The sequence below is a fragment of the Budorcas taxicolor genome, chromosome 5 (assembly GCF_023091745.1).
Source record: "Budorcas taxicolor isolate Tak-1 chromosome 5, Takin1.1, whole genome shotgun sequence".
In the NCBI taxonomy this organism is placed as follows: domain Eukaryota; kingdom Metazoa; phylum Chordata; class Mammalia; order Artiodactyla; family Bovidae; genus Budorcas; species Budorcas taxicolor.
Genome location: NC_068914.1, coordinates 126,207,777 through 126,233,866, shown reverse-complemented (window position 1 = coordinate 126,233,866; position 26,090 = coordinate 126,207,777). Strand labels below are relative to the sequence as shown.

The following is a 26,090-nucleotide window of genomic DNA, read 5'->3' as shown; positions in this document are numbered from 1 at the left end:
GAAGGGAATGGCTACCCAGTCCTGTATTCTTGCCTGGAGAATTCCATGGACAGAGGAGCCTGGCGGGCTACAATCCATGGGTTACGGAGTCAGAGATGACTGAACGACTAACTCTAACACTCAAAATCTGTAACCCCTCCAATTGTACTCCTGAGCTCTCTCCCTCTTTCCTGTGACTTGGTGGAATTTTGGGGTGACCAAGAATCTGAAGACATCGATTGTTGTTGTTCCATTAATTTATGCATCCACCTGAGTAGACATTGTTAGAACCCTGAGTGAGTATATGTGCTAGTGAAAGACTCAACAGTGTGAGGATGCAGAGGGAGATGGTGCCTCCCTGGACCTAAAGCTGAACTGCACTGTTAGTCCCACCTAAACTAACTTTGTTATCATAACAGTACGATCCTGACTTTTCATTTAAATACGGCCCAATTGAATTTTCACTGCATTATTTCACTTTATTTCTGTTCCATTCATTCAACAAGTATTTATTAGGTGCCTACGATGTGTCAGATACTATTCTAGGTTCTGGGAATATAGTGATTAACAGGCGAAACCTAAATCTTGTTCACTGACAGTTGTAGGGGAAATGAGCAGACAGCTGTTTGAAATAGTCAGGTCTGCCGAGTACTATGAAGACAAATTTTACAAAAGGATAAAGTGATGCAGATGACCTGGCTTTAGGAGAAAGAATTAGATGAGGGAAGGTTCTCTGCAAAGAGAATATTGACGAGAAAGAGTGAGACCTATGATCAGGTAGAACGAAGATCCAGAATCTCTGCAACAAAAAGAATCTCGGTCTGTTTAGAGATGGAAAGAAGCCACTGTGGCTAGAATTCAAGGAGGGGAGGAGTGGTGGGAGATGAAGTGGGAGAGGGAGGCAGGGAGCAGATCACACAGAGCTTTGATGGATGGTGTGTGGGTCCCACTCCAGATGCAGTGGGAAGACACTGTTTTGCTTAAACGAGAATTGATGTGTCTGTTGGATGCTTGACAAAGATGGCTTGCAGGCAGGACAAACAAGAGTTGGCGCAGGGAGAACACTTGGGAGACTGTGTAGCAGTGGCAGCCAGGATGTGACTGTGACTTACGCACCAGTGCGTGCACGCTCAGTTGCTTCAGTTGTGTCCGACTCTGTAACACTATGGACTGTGGCCCACCAGGTTCCTCTGTCCATGGGATTCTCCAGGCAAGAATATGGGAGTGGGTTGCATTCCGTCCAAGTGATCTTCCCAATCCAGGGACGGAACCTGAGGCTCTTATGTCTACTGCGTTGGCAGGCAGGTTCTTTACCCCTAGCACCACCTGGGAAGCCCTGTACAATAGGACAGGGTTACGACAATAAAGTGGAAGAAAAGTCGCAGATGAAGTGTATGATCTCACGGAAGAGCCAGCAGGATTTTCTGAGCCGTACTCTATATTGGGAGGGAGAGGAGGGGCAAGGATCGTGAGGAAAGAGGGAAGAATCAAGGATAATTCCCAGAGTTGTACCTGGGAATGGGATGCTTGATGGTGTCATTTTCTAATGTAGAAAAGACGGGGAAAGCAGGTCATTCCTGACCACTCACTCTCCAGGAAGACAGGACTCTCTGCAGACAGCCTGCTTTCAGGATGAGAAAGTGACAGGAACGTCCAGAGATGCGGTGGCAGGGGTTTTGTTGAACACAGGCTGATCTACAAGGAAAAGGTTAGAAGGCAAGGGAGGTCAGATATTGAGATGTGTTTGAGAATTACAGATAATGATGGAAATAAACATCTGGGTCAAGATGTAGAGCCTCCGAGATTAGGAGATAAACGGGAAACTTCTAACTAAGCCATATGGGATTAGTCCTGGATTGAGTTTTAGAGGAAAGACTAAAGGCAGAAGTGAGTTCCAGCCCATAGTCTTTACGTAACTGGCCACGTGTGGCTGCTGGGCACTTGAGTGTAGCTAGTCTGAACCGAGATATGCTGTGCAAAGGAAAATGCCCTACTAAATTTTGAAGGCTTGGTGTCCCCCCTCCCTCAAAAAAAAGAGTATAAATAAGTAGCTCAATAATTTTTCTGTTGATTACATGCTGAAATGATAACATTTGGATATATAGGGGTTACAGAAACTGTATTGTTAAAAATAATTCCACCCATTTCTTTTTATCTTTTGTGTGGCTACTAGAAAACTTAGTGACATGCGTGGTTTGCATTTATTTCTGTTGGACAGCCCTGGTCTAGAATTTTTGCAGAAGAATCTTCACTGTAGTCCAACATCAAGTCTGTTTTGCACTTTGGGGTTGTTTTTTCCTCCTATATAAATTAATCTGCTTTTGTCATCATTGAATTTCATTTTAGAAAATGTTTTTCCCACTTAATTCTAATATGTTATAATTTTAAGTTTTTATCACATTTACTTGAATGCTAACAACTCTGCAAGATTAAATAGCAACTTATCTCCCCACTTTCCTGGTGGCTCAGAGAGTAAAGCATCAGCCCGCAATGCGTGAAACCCAGGTTCAGTCCCTGGCTTGGGAAGATCTCTCCCCTGGAGAAGGAAATGCCAACCCACTCCAGTATTCTTGCCTGGAGAATTCCATGAACAGAAGAGCCTGGCAGGCTACTGTCCTTGGGGTTGCAAAGAGTTGGACACGACTGAAGCGACTAACATATCTCCCCACTGTTGTGGTTCCAGATTGCTATGCATGACACTTCCTCTACTATAGAAACCTAGGTCCATTTTGAAAACGTGCCTGTAATCTGGCTTTAAGGTACTTAAAAATGATTAATCAAGCCAAGTTAATGATGTTGTTATCTTGACAACACCAGAGGCAGCACCAGAGTTTGTTTTTCCTTTACCATCTCAAAATGCTTTTTGTAAAAGGTGGTAGGTAGGAATTTCAATATAATTTTTCACTTTATGAAACAGGTCCAAAGAAATTTTAAGTTTTTTGATGCCAGAAAACAGGTTTTTAATGTTTATTCTTGTGCTTTGATTTTGATCTTAGAGCGTTTACTGTATCAGACTGTGATACAGTAATCTCAGTTATTTTAAGCAGATCATATTTTGTTATCAAGAAAAGGTTTACAAAATCTGTATCCTCATGTGCTTTAGGCCAGAGTTCATAATGGTGCACAATGAAAATAGCAAAAGCATAAAATCAAATATTCTGTTGTTAATTAAATTTGAAGAAAGAATGTATAGATGTATCAGTGGGAAAACATCTGAAAAGTAACTGTACCAACCCCATAAATCACTCAGTTCATAAAGTTTTTCAGTCTCCAAAATGTTCATTTAATAGTAACTGTAGTAATTATGTGTCTGACAAAAGTCAGTAGCAAAATCCCAAAAAGTTATATAAGAATATGCTGTAGATCATGTTTTTGGATATTACAAAGGTTTATTATAACAAAATAATATAAAATTATTATAAATGTTTCAACTTCTTAAAACAACCTAGTAGTTAAAGGCCAAGTTAGGCCCTTTGTTGGACTGGTAACAATTAAAAATAGTTTGTTGAGCACCCTGACTTTGTTATACCAATCATAGGGCATTGCTAACTATTTAACTTTTAATAAAAGTCAGACCAGGACCCTAAATTTATTTGACGAAGCCAAGATCCTTGGTTAGGTGAAGATTCTGGTTAGAAAATCCTTAGACTAATCATTTTTCTATCTGAAAACTCTCAGCTTCCCTTTGTGATCCCACCTCTTCAGACCTAAAGATATCAGCTAAAATAAACTGTTTCCTGAACTTCTTCATATTTAATGAGAATATGGTAATTGTTAAGAAGTAAGCTTGAAAAATGTGTAACGTGTTACAATTATTTTTTCAAAATACATTCATCCAGGTGGCCCATATCCGAGCAGAAAGAGATATTTTGGTAGAAGCAGATGGTGCCTGGGTGGTGAAGATGTTTTACAGTTTTCAAGACAAGAGGAACCTTTATCTAATCATGGAATTTCTCCCTGGAGGTAAAAGCAAATGTAGTAGCAATGACAGGCCAACGCAAGCACATCTTTATATCTAACTATGATTTTATTGATTATATAAATCAGTAAGCTAGGGATATTTTATACCTCTGGCTCTGAGGTTTTACACAGTCATAATTTTCTAATCATTCCTCCCACAATAATACTAATTTGAACCGCAAATCAGATTGTTTTGAAGAAATGATAAAGCTGGCACATTTTAAATATTATTATTCTGTTTACTGTATATAATTTTTTAGATCTTTGCAAGTCTAGAGTTCAGAACAAGTCACCAAAGAAGAAGACAGACAACCCAGTGGGCAAATGATAGGCAGTGTAAGGAATAGAACTCTAGTTGGTCTATAAAAAGTAAGAAAATGTTCAGCTTTACTCATATTCAGGGAAATGCAAGTTAAAACAAGAATGAGATTCCATTTCACACTCAACCATCTGATTGGTAGAAACATTAATAGTCTGATGAGGCTGTGGGGGAAACCTGGCCTCTCATCTGTGCAGAGGAATCTCTGACTCTTGGGGAGAGCAGTTCAGAGATGCCAGGAAAGTTAAAAAGGCATGTGTGCTACAGTGAGGGATTCTTCCCCACGTGTGCACAAGAGGCCTCATGGCAGCAGTGTCATAAGAGTGAAACCCTAGATGCAAGGTAACTGTCCATCAGTAGAAGAATGGATAAGTAAAACATGGCATAATTATGTCATTAAATATTTTACAGTAGTTAAAAGTCAGGAGCTGTATTTGTTTCAACAGTAAGATCTCAGAAATTAAGAGAGATAAAGCAAGCTGTGGAATTATATGTACAGTTGATATCACTTATGTAATTTTAAAAACCATTAAAAGACTCTAAATTCATAGATTAATACATATACATCTGAAAACATTTCAAAAATAAGCTGGAAGAATACACACCAAAGCAAATCCATGATAATGGCAACTCAACAAAAAGGGGAAGGGGAATGGAATGGAAACAGAGGATGAAGAATTTGCATGGTATTTTTTTTTTAAAGACTTGAAGCACCATGAAAAATATTAACAGTTGTCAATTTTGAGTTGTAAATTTACCAGTGTTTCTTCTTTGTCCCTTGTAAAAGAGCAAAATTTCTTGGGAACAAGAATGTCTAGAAGTGACCCTCTTGGTGGAATAATGACCTATCTTTGTTGGCCCAAAGAGTGCTGAGTGCTTTTGAAACTTGAATTTGAAAGGATATATCCCATTTCCAGATCTGCTTACACGCATTCATTTTCCCGGTTTGGTATCTTTTCCTCAGCAACTTATTTCTGGATGTTGAATGGTAGCTACTATATCATGACCAGTTCTGCTGTGATTTGATTTCACATATTTTCTACCTTAAAACCATTACATGTCATGAAACTTCTCCTTAATGAGACTTTATTTTATTTGGCCCTAGAGATGGTTAGAAGTACTCTGGGTGGATCATAAAATGCAGAAATGAGGCTTATGTTGTATATTACAAAGACATCTTTTATAAAACATTCCCCCTTTTGAGATGTTACTAATACAGGACACCTACTCTCCTTTACTTAGGTGACATGATGACATTGCTAATGAAGAAGGATACTTTGACAGAAGAGGAAACACAGTTCTACATTTCAGAGACTGTTCTGGCAATAGATGCGATCCACCAGTTGGGTTTCATCCATCGGGATATTAAACCAGACAACCTTTTGTTAGATGCCAAGGCATGTGAATAAACTGGTGAATTACTAGGTCACTGATTGTTTTATGCTGTAACAGAGGTGATTTTGTGATTGGAAATGGGCAACTGCAATTTATATGATTGATAATCTACATTATTTCATAAACTGGTACAGTAGGAGAGAGCCCTGGGAGTGAAATGACATCAAGGAAAGATTGGCTGTCTTTTTATCATCTTCCATTTTCTCCTTCTTAAAATAATCAACATCAAATATTGATAATTTTGCATTTCACCTGTAGGAGTTCTAAGCTAAGAATTTTTATGATTGCATTTAGAAGAAGAGTTTTAAGTAAGCCTTTTGTCTCTAATGATTTTATGAGGTTTTTCCTTTTTTTCCTTAGGGTCATGTAAAATTATCTGATTTTGGTTTGTGCACGGGATTAAAGAAGGCTCATAGGACTGAATTCTACAGAAATCTTACCCACAATCCACCAAGTGACTTCTGTAAGTTGGATTTTTTTTTTTTTTTCCAAGTTAAAGTAGTCCAGCTGGTTTAATCCAGGACTGTTGAGAACTGAAGCTTCTCTCCTTCTCCTCAACCCTTAAACTGGTGTGTTTTCAATGCATGTATGTGAATTTGTTTTTTGGTAAGAGTTTCTCCCTCATAATTACAATTCTGTCTCATTGAAATTAGCATTCCAGAACATGAACTCAAAGAGGAAAGCAGAAACGTGGAAGAAGAATAGGAGACAACTGGTAAGTAGCCACATTTGGAAGAAAGAATTTTGGGCCCTGGCTCTAAAATCTCATTTGGTATTTGTTTTATTATTTAGAGTTTCACAATAATTAGTTCTTACCTCCTAGCAGTGATAGAGCTTGTTCTGAGATCGTATAGTAAGTGAGTGAAGTCGCTCAGTCGTGTCCGACTCTTCGCGACCCCGTGGACTGTAGCCCACCAGGCTCCTCCCTCCATGGGATTCTCCAGGCAAGAGGACTAGAGTGGGTTGCCATTGCCTTCTCCAGGGGATCTTCCCAACCCAGGGACTGAACCCGGGTCTCCCGCATTGCAGGCAGACGCTTTAACCTCTGAGCCACCAGGAAAGCCCTCTGAGATTGTATAGTTTTCTTAATTTTTCTGTAACATTTCCATTCCTATAACGGAAAATGCCACTTTTATATTTTATGATTTCAGTTCAGAGTATTTTATCAAGCATATCTCTGATTATGTATTTGTCTGTTTACCAGTACTAGCACTTTCTATAAAACTCACCGAGAAGAGTGTGTGAGCGTGCTAAGTCACCTCAGTCTTGTCTGGCTCTGTGCGACCATGTAGACTGTATGTAGCCTGCCAGGCTGCTCTGCCCATGGGACTCTACAGTACTGGAGTGGGTTGCCATGCCCTCCTCCAGGGGATCTTCCCAACCCAGGCATTGAACCTGTGTCTTTTCTGTCTACTTGCATTGGCAGGCGGGTTTCTTTACTTCTAGCACCGCCTGGGAGACGAGTGTAAATTGCGGTAAATGCTGAGTGATATTCATGTTTCCATTTTCCCTACCTGTCCTGATACAACAAATATCAGTCAGCATAAGTAAGGTTATTGTTGTTTCTAAGAACTTTATAGACAAAGTAAACATAAAGTTTGTTGTCGTGTTAACAGTGTTACAATAAAATAGAATTGAAAAGCAGACTTAACCGCAAATAAACGTAATGACTCCTTTAATGCCCAACAGCACTGTCTGTTTTTAACCCTACAAGCTTTCTCTTCCATTACTTAGCAAATATTAGAATCATCTGTCCCTTTTCCTCTTTCCTTTTATCTTGTGAACATTGTCAAGGTTATGAATGTGCCTTTTGACTTTAATTTCCTAACTTCTTATACAATGCCTGGTACATATCGACAGATATCTATAAATATTTGTTAAATTCTGCCAAGTGATGAAGGGAAACTTACTCAGCAGTCCTTCAGGAAGGTAAACAGACTGAAAGGCAAGAGTCTGGTACCCTCTCAAAGCAAATAAAATGACCTTTGCATCATTGAGCTCATTCTCTCATTAGTCCAAGTAAACTTTTTGTGCCTATAAAACACTTTGGTGTTTTAAAGTTTTCAAAAATATTTTTTAAATGTTTTGAGCTATGCATTAATGACAGAATATTATTTCTGCTTTTAAGTGTGTCACTTTTAGATCAGATTTTATGATTGAGGAAAGAATTGCAGTATTTCTTGCTTTTAAAGGGAAATATGAATACTGCCTAAAACTATGGTGGAAATTTTGTACCCCCTAATTACAGAGTATTCACAATCATTACTCATGTGCAGGTTTTACTATTCTTGTGACTATCATCATGACTCACATCAGTATTTTCCAGTGATGAAACAGACCGGACTCTTGGTGTTTGGCGCAGGAAATTCCTTTAGAGACTATATCCCCTGCCACTAAATGCCAATCATGTCCTTCCCCAGATATAGAAATGTCAAAATCTGCTGCTACACATTTTCAAATGGCCCCTAGAGTACTACCTGTAATAGAAAATTGCTGCCTTAAAGAAAGTTTTTTGTAAGATTTTATATTAATTAAGAATGAAAAACTGCATGCATTGCTTTCTAATAGATAAGCAGTACCCTGGAAATGAGTTTATAACGAAAATAAGTGATCTTTATACGGGAGGCTGTGGTTTACAGACACATTCCTTTGCTTGTTTCATCCTCATACCTACTCTGTGAGGGCAGGAATTATTAGTCCAGTTTTATGTAAGCAGAAGTTGAAGCTCAAAAAGGCTGAATAACTTGCCTGAGAGCAAGTATAGAGTGGAGAAGCCAGGCCGACTGAACACATCCTTTTTATTCTTTTTTGGAATGGATTTAGGAACAGAAATCATGTCTTAACATGTTATCTGACTCCATGCCTTTCACTAAGCCTTATACATGATAAACATGCAAAACACATACTAGATTCAAAATTAGCTTCTGTATATTTTAGTTTTTCTAGTAGTGAGCCATACTCAGATCTTTCAAAAAAAAAAAATATATATATATATATATTGAGGACACTGGTTTGACAAGCTGTTCCTTTGCAGGCATATTCAACAGTTGGGACACCAGATTACATTGCTCCAGAAGTATTCATGCAGACTGGTTACAACAAATTGTGTGACTGGTGGTCTTTGGGAGTAATTATGTATGAAATGCTAATAGGTATGTTTTATTATTCATTTATGTACATTCTATGTAAATCAGAGCACCACTGATTGAACATACTGTAGATATTATGGGCTAAAATATCTGAACTCTTTAAGCTGATTTCTGGCATCCCCCAATGTTAAATACACAATGATAAATATCAGTGAGCTCTCTAGGGATCCTGTGTCAGGAAGGAGGCATTTAACCAGAATTCCCAGATATCTAAATTGTATCTGTGTGACCTTTTAGGTGAAAGAGGGGCAATGCTTTAAATCCTTTATTTTGTTGACTTTATAAGCCATTTTATTGTAAATGGATGAATGGTGGTGTTTTTTTATTGTTAAGTAGAGTGCTCAGGGCTGTTTTGTTTTTTTGTGACATGTAGGTAGTAGGTGCAGCAAATTTGACCGTAAAGGCTAATGAAACCTTATTTCCTGTGATACTTAGGATATCCACCTTTCTGCTCTGAAACACCTCAAGAAACATACAGGAAAGTGATGAACTGGAAAGAAACTCTGGTATTTCCTCCAGAGGTGCCTATATCTGAGAAAGCCAAGGACTTAATTCTTAGGTTAGTAGGTAAATCACTTAAAGAGGTTATGGTATCTTAAGGCCTCACAGGGACCTAAAAGATTAAATTGCCTATTTCAGTTTTGTGGCAGGAAAAAGACTATCACTGATCTATACAGTCAAAGGACTCGGTAAAGAAAAGGCATTTTGGTTTTTTTAAATGCAGATTCTTAAAAGGTAATATTCAGGGGAAAAAAAAAAAAGAGTTAAGAAGAGGGAAGAAGTCTTATATTATTTCAGAGGTCATTCCTGTAGGATTCAATGACTCTATCCCCTAAAGAGAAAGGGACAATAAATTCTTAGTAGCAGTTCATATCACAAAATCTATGTAAGAAAAACACCAACAACAGTATATTAATGCATATATATGAAATTTAGAAAGATAGTAATGATGACCCTATATGCGAGACATCAAAAGAGACACAGATGTAAAGAACAGACTTTTGGACTCAGTGGGAGAAGGTGAGGGTGGGATGATTTGAGAGAATAGCATTGAAACATGTATATTATCATATGTGAAACAGATCACCAGTCCAGGTTCGATGCATGAGACAGGGTGCTCAGGGCTGGTGCACTGGGATGACCCTGAGGGATGGGATGTGGAGGGAGGTGGGAGGGGGGTTCAGGATGGGGAACACATGTACACCCATGGCTAATTCATGTGAATATATGGCAAAAGCCACCACAATATTATAAAGTAATTAGCCCCCAATTAAAAAAGTCTATGTATGAAACCTTTTCTAAGCAAAAGATTCCATTCTTTTTCTCAACTAAGATGAAGTGTTTAGGTTCTATTGTGGATTCCTAGAAGGAATATGAATTGGGACAGTCTGTGGGAACAGCCAGTTGGTAGCATCCTATTAAAAAAAATCTTCAAACTGTCTTTGACCTTTGACCCAGCAATTCTACTTCTAGGAATTTTGCATATGCAGATAATCAGATGTGTATAAAGATTTAGGGTATATTATGTTGTCTTGATACTGTTTTTAGTAATGAAAAATTGAAAATCATCTAAGTGTCTGGCAATGGTGGACTAGCTAAATAAATTGCAGTGTTTCCATGTGTAAACTTTAGGGAAAAAATGTATAGAAAAATAGTTAAATGACTTTGGGAAATGTTCTCAGTATATTAAGTGAAAAAAAATAATAATGGAAACTCCTTATCAACACCATATTTTTGAAATTATAGTAAAAGACTGGAAGAATGTGGCCTCAAACAGTTTACAATAGTTATATCTGAATAGTGAAGTTACAGATGATTTCTATTTTTCCTCACATTTCTCACAATAGAGTTAACTTCAGTAAACAGAAAAAAAGATGAAGTGTTTGAAATAATGCAGAGTACTTGAGATGTAGTCTGCATATTATAATTTCTCTGTTTCCATTTTCTAGGTTTTGTATTGATTCTGAAAATAGAATTGGGAATAGTGGAGTAGAAGAAATAAAAAGTCATCCTTTTTTTGAAGGTGTCGACTGGGGGCACATCAGGTATGTTTACAGGCTTAGAGTGGGATAAGGCCGTGTGAGTGAAAACTTTCTACTAGATTTGGTGATTAATTTATCTCTGATTCTGATAGATTAAATACAAGAGGTAACATTGTGATCATGTGATAAGTTAGTGTTTTCTGGATTATATAAATGAGTGAGACTGTAGTGGCTATAGATAAATGACTCATTTTATGTAACATCCACTTTAAGAAGCAAACACATACTGTGCCCCTGTTGAGATTTTGATATGCAAAGTTACATGATGAAGGCTGTTAGCGCAACAAAGATGTAATTCATTTAACACTATATAACTGTTTTTGTCCTCTCATATTCTATACTGTGTCTCCTTTATTAGTTTTGAAGAATATACAGTCCCTCTTATAAACACTGTGAAAGTGAAAGTCGCTCAGTCGTGTCCAACTCTTTGCAAACCCATGTACTATACAGTCCATGGAATTCTCCAGGCCAGAATACTGGAGTGGGTAACCTTTCCCTTCTCCAGGATATCTTCCCAACCCAGGGATCGAACCCAGGTCTCCCGCATTGTGAGAGAAGTTAAATAATGCAGGTAACTTCTAAGAACTGGCTTAGAGTTGTTTGTTGTGAGCATTGGCCTTTATTCGTTTTGTGGCCATACTGTCTTCAGCAGTTCTGGTCTCTCCCCCACACAGCAACAGTTCAGAAAAAAATCTGATTGCGCCATTTCCTTCCTTCTCTTTGTACTTAGAGAGTGATTCTAAGGGTCCTTCCCTGCTTTTCAGGATCTTGGGATATGATTCTTGCATCATGTGTAGAAGCTGCATCATCTGTAGAAGCTGCATCTTTTGTGGTTCCCGCCCCATTCCTCCCACCCTAGGGCATTGTCATTTGCTCTTCATTCTGATGAAAATGCTCTTCACCTCTCTGGCCTCCCTGCCCTCAGTCCTGCCTCGCCTAGGCTCGCCAGCCCCCCTTTCCACTTTCAAGACAGCTAAGTGTCCCCTCACGGGAGCCCCTACAATGTGCTGGGCACTCTACCTGACTCTGCAGTAGGTGTATTTGGGGGGACTCTTAACTGTATGTCCAGCACTGTTGTAAGTACTTTATGTACATTGCTCATCTTATCCTCATAATAAGCCTTATACAATTGGTATTATTATTATCCCCATTTTACAAATGAGAAAACTAAGTCACGGAGAAGTAATTTGCCTTACTAGTGCCTCAGCTAGTAAGTGATCTGGCTGGAACTGAACCCAGGCGGTGTGATTCCAGAGTCCTGACTCTAAACTGCTGCACTGCATTTTACTGTCCATGTGCCATCTCATTGAGCAGAACTATCACATGATTCCCCCTTGTCACAGCTGAAAGAACGCTTACAGACTACCAGTCCAGTCTCCTGGTTTTATATGCGGGAAGAGTCACAATGTCTAAGGTCATTAGGGCACCAGAGTTTATATTTTTTTTAAACTAAACTAATATAAATTTATTAAGTTAGTACATTAAGTGTAAATAGGTTCGAATAATTCTGGGGGAAATATAAATGTGTTTTTACACAATTTTGTACACTTATCACCTAATAGATCAATAAGTACTTGCTGAAAAAATAGAAGCAATAAAAATTGATGAATTTTCTAAACTAGTTTTAGCATGATAAACAAAACATTTTCATGACTTATTATTTTTTTAACCTAATGCCCCCAGTTCCCTTAAAATTTATATGACTGAGAAGTTTTTGGGTTCAGATTTCATCACAAACATGTAGTCCCTTCACCGTTTGAGCCTCTTATTTCCCCAAATGACTTGACTTATGAAGTGGTAGATCTTCTACTAGAAGAATTCTATTCCTAAATTAATTAGGTTGGATTCTGATCCCAACAATGTTTAGGGTACTTTATAGAATGATTAAATTTTTTAAATAAAATTCTCTGTTCTCCTTTCCCTTTCATTAACTATTGTTTTTCCTCTTTAAAAAAAGAAACAGCATGAAAAAGTCCTGGTATAAAGAAATAAAAATTCCAAGTAAATGATAATGTTTTAATAAGAAAATTCTACTCAGCTATGAAATCCACTTAACTTCAGAAATTTCAGATCCATAATAAATTTCCTTGGCTCTTCTAATATCTATAGAACAGCATGCAGAATTTGCAAGTAGAATTAAGCTTTGGAAAACTGAATTCAAGAAAACTTAACCATGGTTACTCAATACTATTTTACAGGGAAAGGCCAGCAGCAATCCCTATAGAAATCAAAAGCATTGATGATACATCAAATTTCGATGACTTTCCTGAATCTGATATTTTACAACCAGGTAAGACAGTCTCACAGTTAACCACATTTAAAAGTCTATGAAAGTGATAACATATTTCATTAATGAAATTCCTTTGGTCTTGGTTAATTTTTCTATCTTTGCAGTGCCAAACACCACGGAACCGGACTACAAATCCAAAGACTGGGTTTTTCTCAATTATACCTATAAAAGGTTTGAAGGGTTGACTCAGCGTGGCTCTATCCCCACCTACATGAAGGCTGGGAAATTATGAACGAAGGTCACGTTGACTCACAACCAAGAGAACTCAGGTAGCCGCATCACCAGGCTTGCTTGGCGTAGGTAACAATACACTGTAATACTCCTGACGACGGTGGTGCTTCTGACTACAAGAGGAAATTCTACAGGATTAGGATTTCGAAGACTACTACAGGAATTGGTTGGCAGTGCCAGCTGGCTTTTTTCTTTTTTTAATATTATTTTTGGTAACTTTATTATATGAAGGTACTGGAATAAAAGAAATGTACATCCCTTTCTAACTGCACTGCCTACACGCATATTAAGGTCCATTCCGCCTGTGTGTGCCGTGGCTTTGTACTGTAACACCTCTAATCAATTCAGGAGAAACACATATCATTTAAAGCAACATAGGCTAACCTGTAGGTAACACTGCAGTATTGGCTGTTTTACTGCACACCTTATGGGTCTAGATAATCAATAAAAGCCATCTTCCATAGCTGGTATTAGAACACTTGCCCTATTGGTTTGGACATCTATAGAATATATATGAAGACAATTTCTGGAATGGTTTTAAGGCATTTTAAAAAGGAAATACACTGGGTTATTTAAAAAATAAAGTTTACCATCATGTTATTACACAAACTCCACAGTAGGGAGTAACAAGTTTTGAATAAGGAGGAAGTTGAACAGCTTCACTCAAGCACTCCACTAATATATTTGCTTTGCATTCAGAAATACTGATGACCTTTATACATGTATTCTGTATACTCATAGGGAGATGTACTGTATCATATAAAATGTAAAGTTGCTTTTCTTGTGACAAGAGGACTTCTTTTTTAATAAGAGGACATGGCATTATTTTAATTTGATTATGGTGAGTTGAATTGAAGAAATGACCATGAAGGCTGCTTGTAGAACTACTAGTGTATTTTTATTAAACTATTTTTTTAAACGTCAAACTTCTGATCATGTAAATGAACTTGTAGAGAACAAAGAGCTATTTACTTTGGTTTTCTAGAAAGTTGTTACATATCATGGCTGGTTAACTTTTATTTGTTTTGATGAAAAATTTTCCTTTGATAGTACTTGTATTATTGTGCCATTATTTTCTTATACTCCAAATGTACCAAAGATCCTGAACAGAGTGGATGTTCACAGCTATGGGGGATTTTACTGTCCTACGGGAATGCTGTCTTCAGATCTTTGATGGAGGCTAGCTCATTCAAGGGCACTACTGTTCATGTTTAGCTCCATCACTGTGGTTACTGTAAACGAAATTAAGGAAATAAATGCAGGCCAGGGGGCTTGTGATTAGAGGATGGGGGAGGTGATGTCAGCAGCAAATTCTTTGGATATTCCCCCAAGAATGTGATAGTCTTTTCCAGCTCAACATTTTCATTTAAAAATGACTCTCTGAGGTTTTGGCTTCATCAGTAATAGTGGAGGAGTATTAATTTATCGAAGAATGGCCTAATGTTTGTCTTAACTGTTAACTAGTAGAATTTCTTTTTTAGATAACAACAGTTATTACTGTTACGAATGATCTGTGATCAGAATCTAAAGCGACAATTTATTTGTATAGATGTTCTTCTAGTGGGGAGGAATTGCATAGGACCATTATGCGGAACTACAAAAGCTTTTATAAATGTCCTGCTTGCTAGGGAGCTCCATGGTGTTTCAGTAAGGCCATTCTGTTCTTTTTTTCTTCCTGCCCTGTTCTCCCCTTCCCTTTCTTCCCTTTCCTTCCTTTCCCTCCCCCCACCTTCCTTCCTTTCTTCCTCCCCTTTCCCTCCTAGTATTTATTTGATACTTTTTATGAGTTCACCTAATAGTTCATCTCCATTTTTCTTATCTGGAACATGTGACCAAGTATTTAGGAGAGAGAACTAGTAAAATTTTGGGGTCATCTCCTTTTGCCTAGCTCTGGTTTTTCTAATTACAACTGCTTCTAATTTTAAAAGCTCTCTAACTTACGTTTAGTTTTATGAGATTTTTCTCATTCCCCCCTTCCCCACTGTTTTTTTAAAAAGGATGTTTTGCTAGTGTGAATGGGTAAGATACAAGGAAATTGCAACATACTCTGGTTCCACTATGGTAACTATTCTAGTATTGAAAAATTTCATTAATTCAAGGGAGAGAGAGAGATTGATACAAAGCAGCTGAATTACTAAGTTTACCTTTTAACTGAATAAGAATAGAGCATTTTAGGTTCCATTTCCTTCATTCTGATTAATAGGAAGAACTTGGGGATAGTTATGGTTTCTTGGCAGCAGAAGGGCAGTTATGAAAAGTTTACCTTGTTAAGATACTCATTTTTCCCTGGAGTTGAGTGATTCATAATCTTTGGGGTTTCCTCCTCATCAAAAGCATTTCTTAAGTGCCTATCTAAAAGCAATTAAAGACTGTGTCTGCCCTTTGGAAGCTAAGAATTTGATTCATAAAGCAAATTAGATAACTTGCAAAGTACCCTTGAGCTTGAATTTTCTCTATTATATACTTCCCATATTTCAGGTGAACCATTTAATTTAAATGACAAAACCCTATCTAATCAACAGAGCATAATGACATTTTCTTTAAATTAGACTATTTTGAATTAAAGAGTTTTGTTATAAACTGTGTGTTTTTGGTTTTTCTAAGTATATAGAAAGCTTGTATAATTCAGATTTGTTGATTTCCTGATTTAATGTAGACTTTGACTTTTTTTTATTAAAAAACCTTTGTATTAAAGCAAGTTATGTTTTTTTTCTTTTATGCTTTTCATATTAAGATGGCTTTAAATGTTTAAATTTATTGAAGCATAATGCTATCTGAGAATAGGAAATTTCTTATCAACCTTTACTGAATGGAATATATATCTGATTTAATAAGCTATTAGTTGAATGGAAAATAACAAGTATGGAATATTCAAAACTGGTTGCTTAGGGTTAAGATAGGGTTTCATTTATTTCTGTGATAATATACTTTTCTGTTTTTTAAAACACCTGTTATCTTTGTGTAGATCTGTAGGTCTTACAATATTTTTAAGTACATTTATTGTTGGTGTTTTATTGTAGAAAACCTTTAGACAATCAACCCAGCAGTATCTACTGGTAGGAGAAACAGCTATCCATCTATCAATGATCTACAAAGAAATGGATTGAAATTTTAATCAATAGAGAGGTCCCTGCCTACAAAACACATTCTATTCTCTCTTTGAATTGCTAAGAGTCAGAACATTCAAAATAACTATTTTGCTACAACCATGAATATTTCCCCTTGTCTTTATTTAAATTTTGTTTTCTCTGTAGAAGTGCACTTATCTCTGGAACATTTTAATGAAACAAACACTTGGAACAAATATAAATACAATACACTTAGGACTATTAGAGATATTTTAAATTTTTATGAAAAAATGAGAGTAATATTGCTACTTTAAAACGGATTGACGTAATAAAAATAGATGTTAGTTATTTTTAAAGCAATATAAATTATTCAGCAGTTGTCTGAAAAATAATCACCAGGCTATTGAGTTCTGTGTTCAGTTACTGAGTTTCAAAGAAATGTTTTGGTGGCATCATGCACTTTTCACTGAAGGTAAGAAAAGAATAAAAATTATGTTTACAGTATTTTTGTTGGTGAGGTTTTTTTGGTTATATTTTTGAATTTTGACATAGATGTTACCCAAATCTCAAGAAAGCCTGCTTTGTAAATGGATCCAACTTTTACCCTTAGAGATCACATCAAGAACAACATATTGGATAAATATTTTAAGTTTCAATTGTCTTATGTTTAAACGCTCAAGATAGTTGTATAGGTTTATATGCAGCTACTCCACTAGGCCAAAATCAGTTAGCAGGTAGAAATGAAAATATGCCTCAAAATAGCAATGGAAACTAGGGATATAAGTGCCCCGGGTACCCAGGTACTGCTTCATCTGTCCCATTGGAGACACCGATCATTGATCACGAGACTGTTTCTGCCAGTCTCAGAGAGAGCCAGTCAGAATCCTGTTCATCCTAGCTGTGCTTCCAACTGTTCCCTGACTGACATAATTTTAGTAATGCTGTTGTTAAGACAAAATGGTGAAAACACTGACTATCAAAATTTGGAATTCAGAGCAAACTTTGATATTCTACATTGATCTTTCAAAAGCATGTTGTTAAAAGAACTTACATTGGTTTACAAAAGGCTTTCACTTAGCTTACTCATTTTGGTTTTTACTACTACTCTGTGAAATAAACATAATTACTAATATTTTACAGATGATGAACATGAAGCTGAGTGTGAATTACCCAAACTCAGGTAATAGATTGCTCTTGAACCAAGTCTGGGGCTCCTTCCACTCCCCAGATCACAGAGCACACTTCCTTGACAAATTATCTGATATGCTTCTAGACCTCAGAAAAACACATGAGAAGCCAGTGAACAAGTTGGTATTTTCGGTGCTTTTGACTGCAAGTATAAGATGCAAGTAAAAATGCAAAAATAAGGAAAATGAGTATCTTGTGTAAAACTAAGATACAAGATAGGGACCTTCCAGAGTAAATTTAGCCTCTCAAAAATGTCTTTAAGAACAGAGATTCTTTCTAGTTTTCTACGTTGTCGTCAACCGAGTGTTGGATGTCCTTAGGCTTGTTTTCTCAGAGGGCTGGATGGCTACAGGGACTGTAAGCATCAAATTGTCATACAAGTTTTTAAAAAGATTGTTCATCCTCTTTTAATTTAAGAGTAAGGAAAATCTTTTCCAGAAGCATTCTAAGCAAGGAACCCTGCCCCCCAACCCCACTTTGTTGGCCTTGATTATGCCATCCATCCATTCCTACAATAGTACCTGGTCTGTTGATTGATTTAAACTAAGCAGGCTTCACATCCTTGGTACAGAGTGAGGCTCCCCTAAAGCACATGACCACCTGACACCAGAACCAAATTGGAGTTAACCCCCAAGATAATCCAAAGGGTGCCACACTGGTTTATACCAATGGTTCTTACTGAAGCCACTGCACTTGGGTTTTGTTACTGATTCTGCCGTTGCCTACATATGAACTGAAGGGCTGGTCCATTAACACCTTTTCTGACCCGTGTGAAATAGGAGTACTGAGGACCACTGTGCTAGACCATAGCTCAGCTACTGGGAGCCTAGGCTGCTTGTCCTTCAGAGAAGCAGGAGTAGGGGTGGGTCTCTGGACGTCATACAAACAATGGATGTTTGGCCCAGTGACCAGGGCTTGGTCTTTTTAGTGCTACTGCCAAGGCTTCCAGCTGCCTTTCATCTCACGGGTCCATCTCCCACAAAGTTGTTATACCAGTCACAGGGATCCTCATCTACTTACTTCCTCTCAAGATCCAGGCAACAGTGGGCCTGATGACTGGCCTCATCACTAGTGTCTCAACTGCTTTGTCTAACTTGAGAAGATAGGCTTTGATTAGTAGAAATCAAAACATTTCTCAGGAGGTTGTGCTAAAAACCATTACAAAGTTACTGTTCATTCTAAAGCATTCCTTAGCAAATCCTTAAATGTTGAGATGACTTATAAGTCTCTGCCAAATGGAGAAATACATAACAGGAAAGGGAGATTGTCCTTTGCCTTTCCTGTCCTCTTAGGTAAGTTAATCATGGACAGAACTTGAAAAATCCTCTAGTATGGTTCTATATAGTAGAGGACTGAGGAGGGTCTAGGGTGCCATAGATATAAGACTGCCCAAAACCTCCAAAAGTAAAAATTATTTCAGCTTTTGACACTTACATATACAAACACATAATCTCTAAGGAAAAAAGAAGCAGTAGCTCCATAGATAAAGAGATGTCTGTAAACTATCCCCTCTTGTTCTAAGTTTTGTTCTCCCTGTATTTTTCTTGAGATTTTAGTTTATTGCTACTTCTGTCCTCTGGCTTATAGAAACACACACACACACATACACACACACAACTTATGCTTTGCAACAACCTAGGCTTAAGAAAATTCATTTTTGGCTAGTTGAAGCAATATTCCCTGAAGTAGAGTACTTGGAGCAACTATTTCAGACTCAACTAGGATACTTATTTGAATAAAGATTTAGTGTGTCTCACCCGACTTACTAAATCAGAGTTTCAAGGGGTGGGTCTGAACTTCTGCACAGTCTCAATTCAACTTGGGAAACTACTGAGCTAAAGGAAAAAGGACACTGGTTGGACTTTTCTAAAATGAAATAATACCTGCCTTACTGATTGTTATGAAAACATCTATATGAAGTAATGGATGTCCAGTTGGTGATGTACAGCAGTCAGTGCTTATCACCATGCCTGGCACAGTGTAGACACTCTACAAGCATTTGTGAACAAATGAACAACTGCATTTTGTGAACAGCCCTACTCCCCCTCTAAGGCCAATCTCAAAATGTTTTCATGTTTAATAAATACATAACTCCAAAAGCATTGAAACGAACTATAGCCTTTGCTAAAGTTGTTATTTTCCAGGGAAATAATGTAAGAGGGTTTGCATTACACAATGAATCTTCCTAAATACCCTTTAAAAATACTCTCAAATTTCCACTCCCGGTGGCAGCTGCCACCACCACTTCTGCTCTTTCTCATGAGTATGCTGCTGCTGCTAAGTCGCTTCAGTCATGTCCAACTCTGTGAGACCCCATAGACGGCAGCCCACCAGGCTCCCCCATCCCTGGGATTCTCCAGGCAAGAATGCTGGAGTGGGTTGCCATTGCCTTCTCCAATGCATGTAAGTGAAAAGTGAAAGTGAAGTCGCTCAGTCGTGTCTGACCCTCAGCGACCCCATGGACTGCAGCTTTCCAGGCTCTTCCATCCGTGGGATTTTCCAGGCAAGAGTACTGGAGTGGGGTGCCATTGCCTTCTCCTCTCATGAGTATACCCTCCTGCAATTACCTTCTCTTCGTCTCACCTCCATGGGCTAAGCTCAAGCTGCTTTCTCCCTTTCCAGAAGCCCATTAGAGGCATGTCTATCCCTCAAAACACATTTGTGCCCCCCTGTTACTCCTAACTGCATTTCCGCTCATCAACCTGCTCAACAAATCCAAGAACCTTCCCCAGTATTCACCCTCCATGGAATGTCAGGGGTGGAGGAGTGATGGGGAAGAAAGAGAAGTTTTATATATTAATAATTTAATTATTTCCTCAGTCACTTAGGAGCTCATTAATGGGTAGTTTTTTATTCTTATATGTCACTGGAGATGGGGGTCTTCAATTTAACTATACTCTGAAACAGGTGATTTTGTTGTTGTTGTTGTTCTGGACCAACTGAAATATATATGTGAACTTAAAGGGTCCTCCAAACAAAATTGCACTGTTACAACCCCAGCAGGAGGTTGACAAGAATAGGAATTTATAGTGTGCTAGGCAGTGGTTCTTAATGTCAGTCTTGTTCTTGCTTGAGTATTTGGCAGTGAAGGAAATTAATGAACAAACTAAATTCCCCCTATGATTAGCAATGGTTCCTGAAAGCAAAGTTTTTCCTGGGCTTTTGGGAAGGAAACCACATTGGCCGGAAGGAACTATACCATGCACTCTGCAAGTTATGTTTCAAATCACTTTCTTACATTTTGCTCAAGAAAAAATATGAAAAGACCACTAGTTGGAAAGGAGAGATGATTTTCCTATCCATCTGTCAAGATACTGTGTGACTATCTCTGACTTATCCTAGGAGGTATAATATAACCACTCTAAAAAAAATCTTAGGAAGTAAAGCTCCAGAGTTTAAAGAAAGAGTTGAAAGCAGAATTTAAATTTGAACAATTGGGGAAACACATTAAACTATGAGAATGATTTGCCCCAAGAAATCCTGTGTGTCTGTTCTTGTGTGTTACACTTCTGGCATCACATTTAGGTACTGGGTTCCCGGCTCTTGCTCTCAGGCTTTTGGTGGAAGTGAATCATCATTTCTAAGAAATGAGGACTGAATGATTCACCAGCAAGCTTATCATACCACGTATGAACTCCTGAGGAGATCTGACTTTCACCATCTGGCTTCTACTGTATACTGAGTGATTCTGGCCAAAACACTCATCTCTGAACCTCTATTTGCCTACTGAGAAGACAAGAATTATAGGTGTTCAACCACCTCACAGAGGTTGTTGTGAGGCTCACCTGAGATGATAAAGGGAAAAACACTTTGTAAGCAAGACAGCAAGTTTGTAGCTTGTCCATCCGGGCTCAGTCGCTAAGCTGTGTCCAATTCTTTGCTACACCATGGACTGAAGCCTGTGCACTCCTCTGTCCATGGGGTTTCCCAGGCTAGAATACTGGAATGGGTTGCCATTTCCTTCTCCAAGGGATCTTCCAAATCCAGGGATCCAATCTGCATCTCCAGAACTGCAAGCAGATTCTTTACCTCTGAGCCACCAGGGAAGCCCCTGTACTTTTTGACCAGGATCCTAGAAATTCCGCTTCACCATCAAAGTGGCACTGAACACATGTGCAGTCTAAGAGTACCCCCCTGCCCCCAAATCTTGGTAAATCACCTCAAAACAGTGTACACTTGTCTTGGAAAGCCAGGGTTTGAGCATGTTCAGGGAAACCTAGGCCAGATCTTAAGAGTGTCTGTCAGTCTCTCTGCTGAATTTTTCTTTCTGAGCCGACAGCACACGTTGGTGTGGGTGGACTTCAGGTGGAGTTCCAAGTCAAAGCCAGGACTCAACAACGGTTTTTGATTAGGGATGTGTCCCCTTGTGTGTTATCGAGGGCAGCATCTCTTGCCACCTCCAGCAGGATAAAGTCTGAGACCCACTTAAGGCTGCATCAGTTTCTCTGCATCTGCCTACTTCTGTTGGGAACATGCGTCTAACTCCCTCGTCCTAAGCAGCTCTCAGGACACACAAAGCAGCTAGTTATGACGCTGTAATGGAGAGTCTTGAAGGAAAATATTAGTTTTCGGCTGGTTGATGCAGAGCTTTGGTGTTTTCTCCGCTGTTCCTTCCCTCCACTACAAGACCAACTGTGACCAAGGAACCCTAGGGTCCTACGGGAGGGAAGCGAACCAGCGAACCAGCGTACTCCGCGTATGACGATGGGCTGACAAGTGGTCCCCAAAGAATCTTGCTTCTGGATTTACCCAACTGTTTCAGGACGCCAAACGGCTTCTTTGGAGATGTGAAAGTTGGACCATAAAGAAGGCTGAGCGCTGAAGAACTGATGCTTTGAAACTGTGGTGTTGGAGAAGACTTAAGAGTCCCTGGGACTTCAAGGAGATCAAACCAGCCAATCCTTAAGGAAATCAACCCTGAATATTCATTGGAAGGACTGATGATCGAGCTCCAATACTTTGGCTACTTGATGCGAAGAGCCAACTCATTGGAAAAGACCCTGATGCTGGGAAAGATTGAGGGCAGGAGGAGAAGGGGACGACAGAGGATGAGATTGTTGGATGGCATCACCGACTCAATGGACATGCGTTTGAGCAAGCTCCGAGAGTTGGTGACGGACAGGGAAGCCTGGTGTGCTGCAGCATGGGGTCGCAAAGGGTCGGACATGACTTAGAATATGAACGATCTCCCCCCACTCCAGTCCCCACACACAAGGGGAACAACTCCACACTGCAGAACACCAGACAACAAATTTGGAAGTGATGAGGGAAACCTGCTTTAGACAGGCACGTTTCCAGCGAGGCTCCAGGCGCTGCTCTGCTGGCCTCCCCGCACTTCGCCTCCCTCTGCCGGGGTCGGCGGGCGGGGCTGCCGTGACTCCTCCCCGCGCGGTCGCTTTCTCCCGCCCCCGGCCCGGCGGCGGCTAGACCCCCGGGCGGGCGAGCCCCCGGCCGCAAGCTCCTGAACCCCGAGCTGCAGTGGGGCCACCGCTGCACCGGGCAGAGCCCCGCGGGTGCCTGCGCCCCGCCTCGGGGCGGCCGCCTGGGCCGGCTCAGCGCTAGCCCGGGGCTCTCCATGCTGCGGGCCCCGGGGCTGCGGAGCCGGCCGGGTGGCTCCTGCGATGGCGACGGAAGCGGAGGCGGCGGCGAGAGGTGAGGTTGCGGGCGGGGGGCTCCGGCTGCGGGAGCGGCAACCGCGCCGGCCTGGAGCGAGCGGCCGGTGCGCGAGGCCAGGTGGGCGCACTTTGCCGGGGGCTCTCCTCCGATCCTGCATCACCTTGGCAGGCTCGGGGGCGGAGGTCGTCCCTTGCGGCACAGGTGCGGCTCGGCGCCCCGAGCATCCTCGCCCCGGAGCGGGAGGGGGGGGGTGACGCCCGCCATCGCCGCCGGCTTTCGAATTGCCGCAGCCCCATTTCGGGGCCCCGGGTAGGACGTTTCAGCGAAGACGAGCTGACGAGGGACCGTCCACCCAGCGACCGCGAGTGGCCTCCCCCAGCCTACCGCTGGTCGCCCACTTCTCAGTCGGCAAGGACTGCTGCGCAGACTTCGTAGATTTCGTTTTTCCCCTTTATAAACCATTTGCCATTAGCCGTTGAAGGAGCTCGGGCTCTGCGATCCTATTCCCTCTGAACTGGAAGTTCTCACTTCTGTTCCCTTTTTTAAAACCTGCTCAGCGGTGGATCGGGCAGGCGAGAGCGGGGAGGCAGGTCCCCCACATTTCTTACTCTTGAAAACCACAGATTGCACCGCAACTGTCCTCTCTTAGCGAGAGGCGGCTCTTGTGCCATTTCAGCACTAGGAAAGTCATCCGTGGAATTTGTTTGTTTCGTTTTATATTATTTTGGAGTTTTTGTGAATTGAGTTGGAAGCGTTGCTACGTCTTTTTTCTCTCTCTAGTGTTTTGTGGCGACATTCGCTGGTCTCTCCCGTATGACTACTCATAATTACGGACTGATCATAAAATATTTGTTACTTAAGACGGACAGGAGGCAGGAAAAAAACATGTAAATAACTAAAAGACTGGCAGAGAGAAGTTCTGGGAAGCAGTTTGTTAAATCTCCCGTTTCCTTTTAGAATATTGTGATGCGTTTAGATTTTTCTGGGAAATACAGCAATGAGAAGAGGTCTTTTGAAAATCTAAAAGAGGATTTAGATCATGGGGAGGTTTCTAAAATTCTGTCATTTGAATATTTGAAGTCTTTCTGGTCTATATGAAGATGTGAGAAGGCACTGGTTTGAAAAGAGAAGGTAGTATTCATCATTTTAAGCCCAGAAATCCTGTTTTGGCTGTGACTGAACTCTGCCCTTTACTATGTCTTCTGGGTTAAATTAGCATTAGTCTCTTCCTAAAGTGGAGATAATTTTAGTATCTGTCTTATAGGATTGTTAGAATTGAATGAGATATATATTTTTTTCATTTGGATATGCTTTTATTACTGATAAAATTTAGTGTAGAGATTACAAGAGTCATTTTGGACAAAAGTTTTGCTTTAAGTTTTTGTAATAGTTTCAGCTCCTTGTTGTTCACCATTTCTCCCTAAAAAGTCTTCAGCATGTTTGTTTCTCTGCCTTTTTTTTTTTTTTCTTTTCCCCTAAGAAGAGCCTGGAGAGAAGCATCAGTGTTTCACATCCCTGTGATTTTGACTGATTTGTACCTCCCTTTTCCCTTCCTCTTTTTTTTCTCCTGGCATTTACTGTGCCATGTTGGGCCATTGATGTCTGTGGACACTGGGTGTCTACATAAGTGCCCACCCTCCCTGGAATCTGCATCCTTGTTTCTGATGCCCTATTTAGGCTCTAGACAGGGGATAGCTGTTAATGACATGCTTTGGCACAAATGGTGACGTCTCACCCAGTGTGTCTGATACTGTGCCTGCCATCTCCTTCCTCATCCCAATGGCTCTTCCTCCTGCCGTAGTTGTGGTCCTCTCCTTTAATCCAGAAGTCTGAGAGTCTGTTTTACTTCCCCCTCTTCTATGCCCCCTAGGGTGACTACACAGACCTTAATTCTGTCCCATCTTCTCTACACTGCCGTTGCTGGAGGTCACAGTCTGATCACACCTTATTTGGATGGCTGCTTCACTTCCACCTTTGACTGGGCCTCCTGAACACCCACCTTCTGTCCTGGCACCAGGGCACTATCCTATCCCTCCTTTGATAGGATCTTCAATAGCTCTCCATTCCTATGTGAAAAAAGTTCAAGGTTCTCAACCCACCATTCAAGTCTTTCGGGCATCTGACCAGCCTTTGCAGCGTCATCCTGAGTCCTGCCTCTTCATCTTCTAGAGCTCCCTGTCTCCAAGCCTGTGTTCCTGTTTGAGAGCTCCTTGGACCATTGCCCCTTTCCCTTGGCTCTGTAGTCTCCTCTGCCCCAAGCACCCTTCTTTTTGCAACTGGCCCTCATGACCAATATACCCCTCTCCTTCATTGGGCTAACTAATTTTCTTGAATATGTTTTTAAAGATATGCTATCCTTTAGGAAACATCTTACACCCTCCTCTATTAGCCAGAATATAGCTGTGGTGACTTTAGAGAGACTTCAAAAGGAATTTTTCTATGTACATGAAAGTCTAACTAGAGAGTAGAGTGGCTCGCTCTGTGAAGTTATCCAGGGACTGTGTTCTTCTTTGTTTTTAAAACATTTTTATTGGAGTATAGTTGCTTTACAATGCTGTGTTTGTTTCTGCTGTGTGACAGAAGTGAATCAGTTACATATATGCATATATCCACTCTTTTTTAGATTTCCTTCCCATTTAGGTCACCACGGAGCACTGAGCAGAGTTCCTGTGCACTCTAGTAGGTTCTCATTAGTTATCTGTTTTACCCATAGTAGTGAATGTATGTCAATCCCAGTCTCCCAAATACATTCCACTCCCCTTTGGGCTTCCCAGGTGGCGCTAGTGGTAAAGAATCCACGTGCCAGGGCAGGAGACATAAGAGATGTGAGTTCGATCCCTGGGTCAGGAAAAT

At 40.0% G+C, this 26,090-nt stretch overlaps 1 protein-coding gene across 1 annotated transcript in view; it reads left to right on the top strand.

Annotated features, from left to right (window-relative positions):
• STK38L (serine/threonine kinase 38 like) overlaps positions 1–15,884 on the top strand; it is an 80,489-nt gene extending 64,605 nt beyond the window's left edge. Inside the window, exons 7-15 of the mRNA XM_052639971.1 lie at positions 3,819–3,942; positions 5,501–5,655; positions 6,014–6,116; positions 6,307–6,368; positions 8,688–8,805; positions 9,238–9,361; positions 10,752–10,847; positions 13,043–13,134; positions 13,239–15,884. Of these exons, the coding sequence (XP_052495931.1) occupies positions 3,819–3,942; positions 5,501–5,655; positions 6,014–6,116; positions 6,307–6,368; positions 8,688–8,805; positions 9,238–9,361; positions 10,752–10,847; positions 13,043–13,134; positions 13,239–13,366 (1,002 nt within the window). The 3' untranslated portion in view covers positions 13,367–15,884. The remainder of the gene's footprint in view (positions 1–3,818; positions 3,943–5,500; positions 5,656–6,013; positions 6,117–6,306; positions 6,369–8,687; positions 8,806–9,237; positions 9,362–10,751; positions 10,848–13,042; positions 13,135–13,238) is intronic.
• The last annotated feature ends 10,206 nt before the right edge of the window (positions 15,885–26,090 follow it).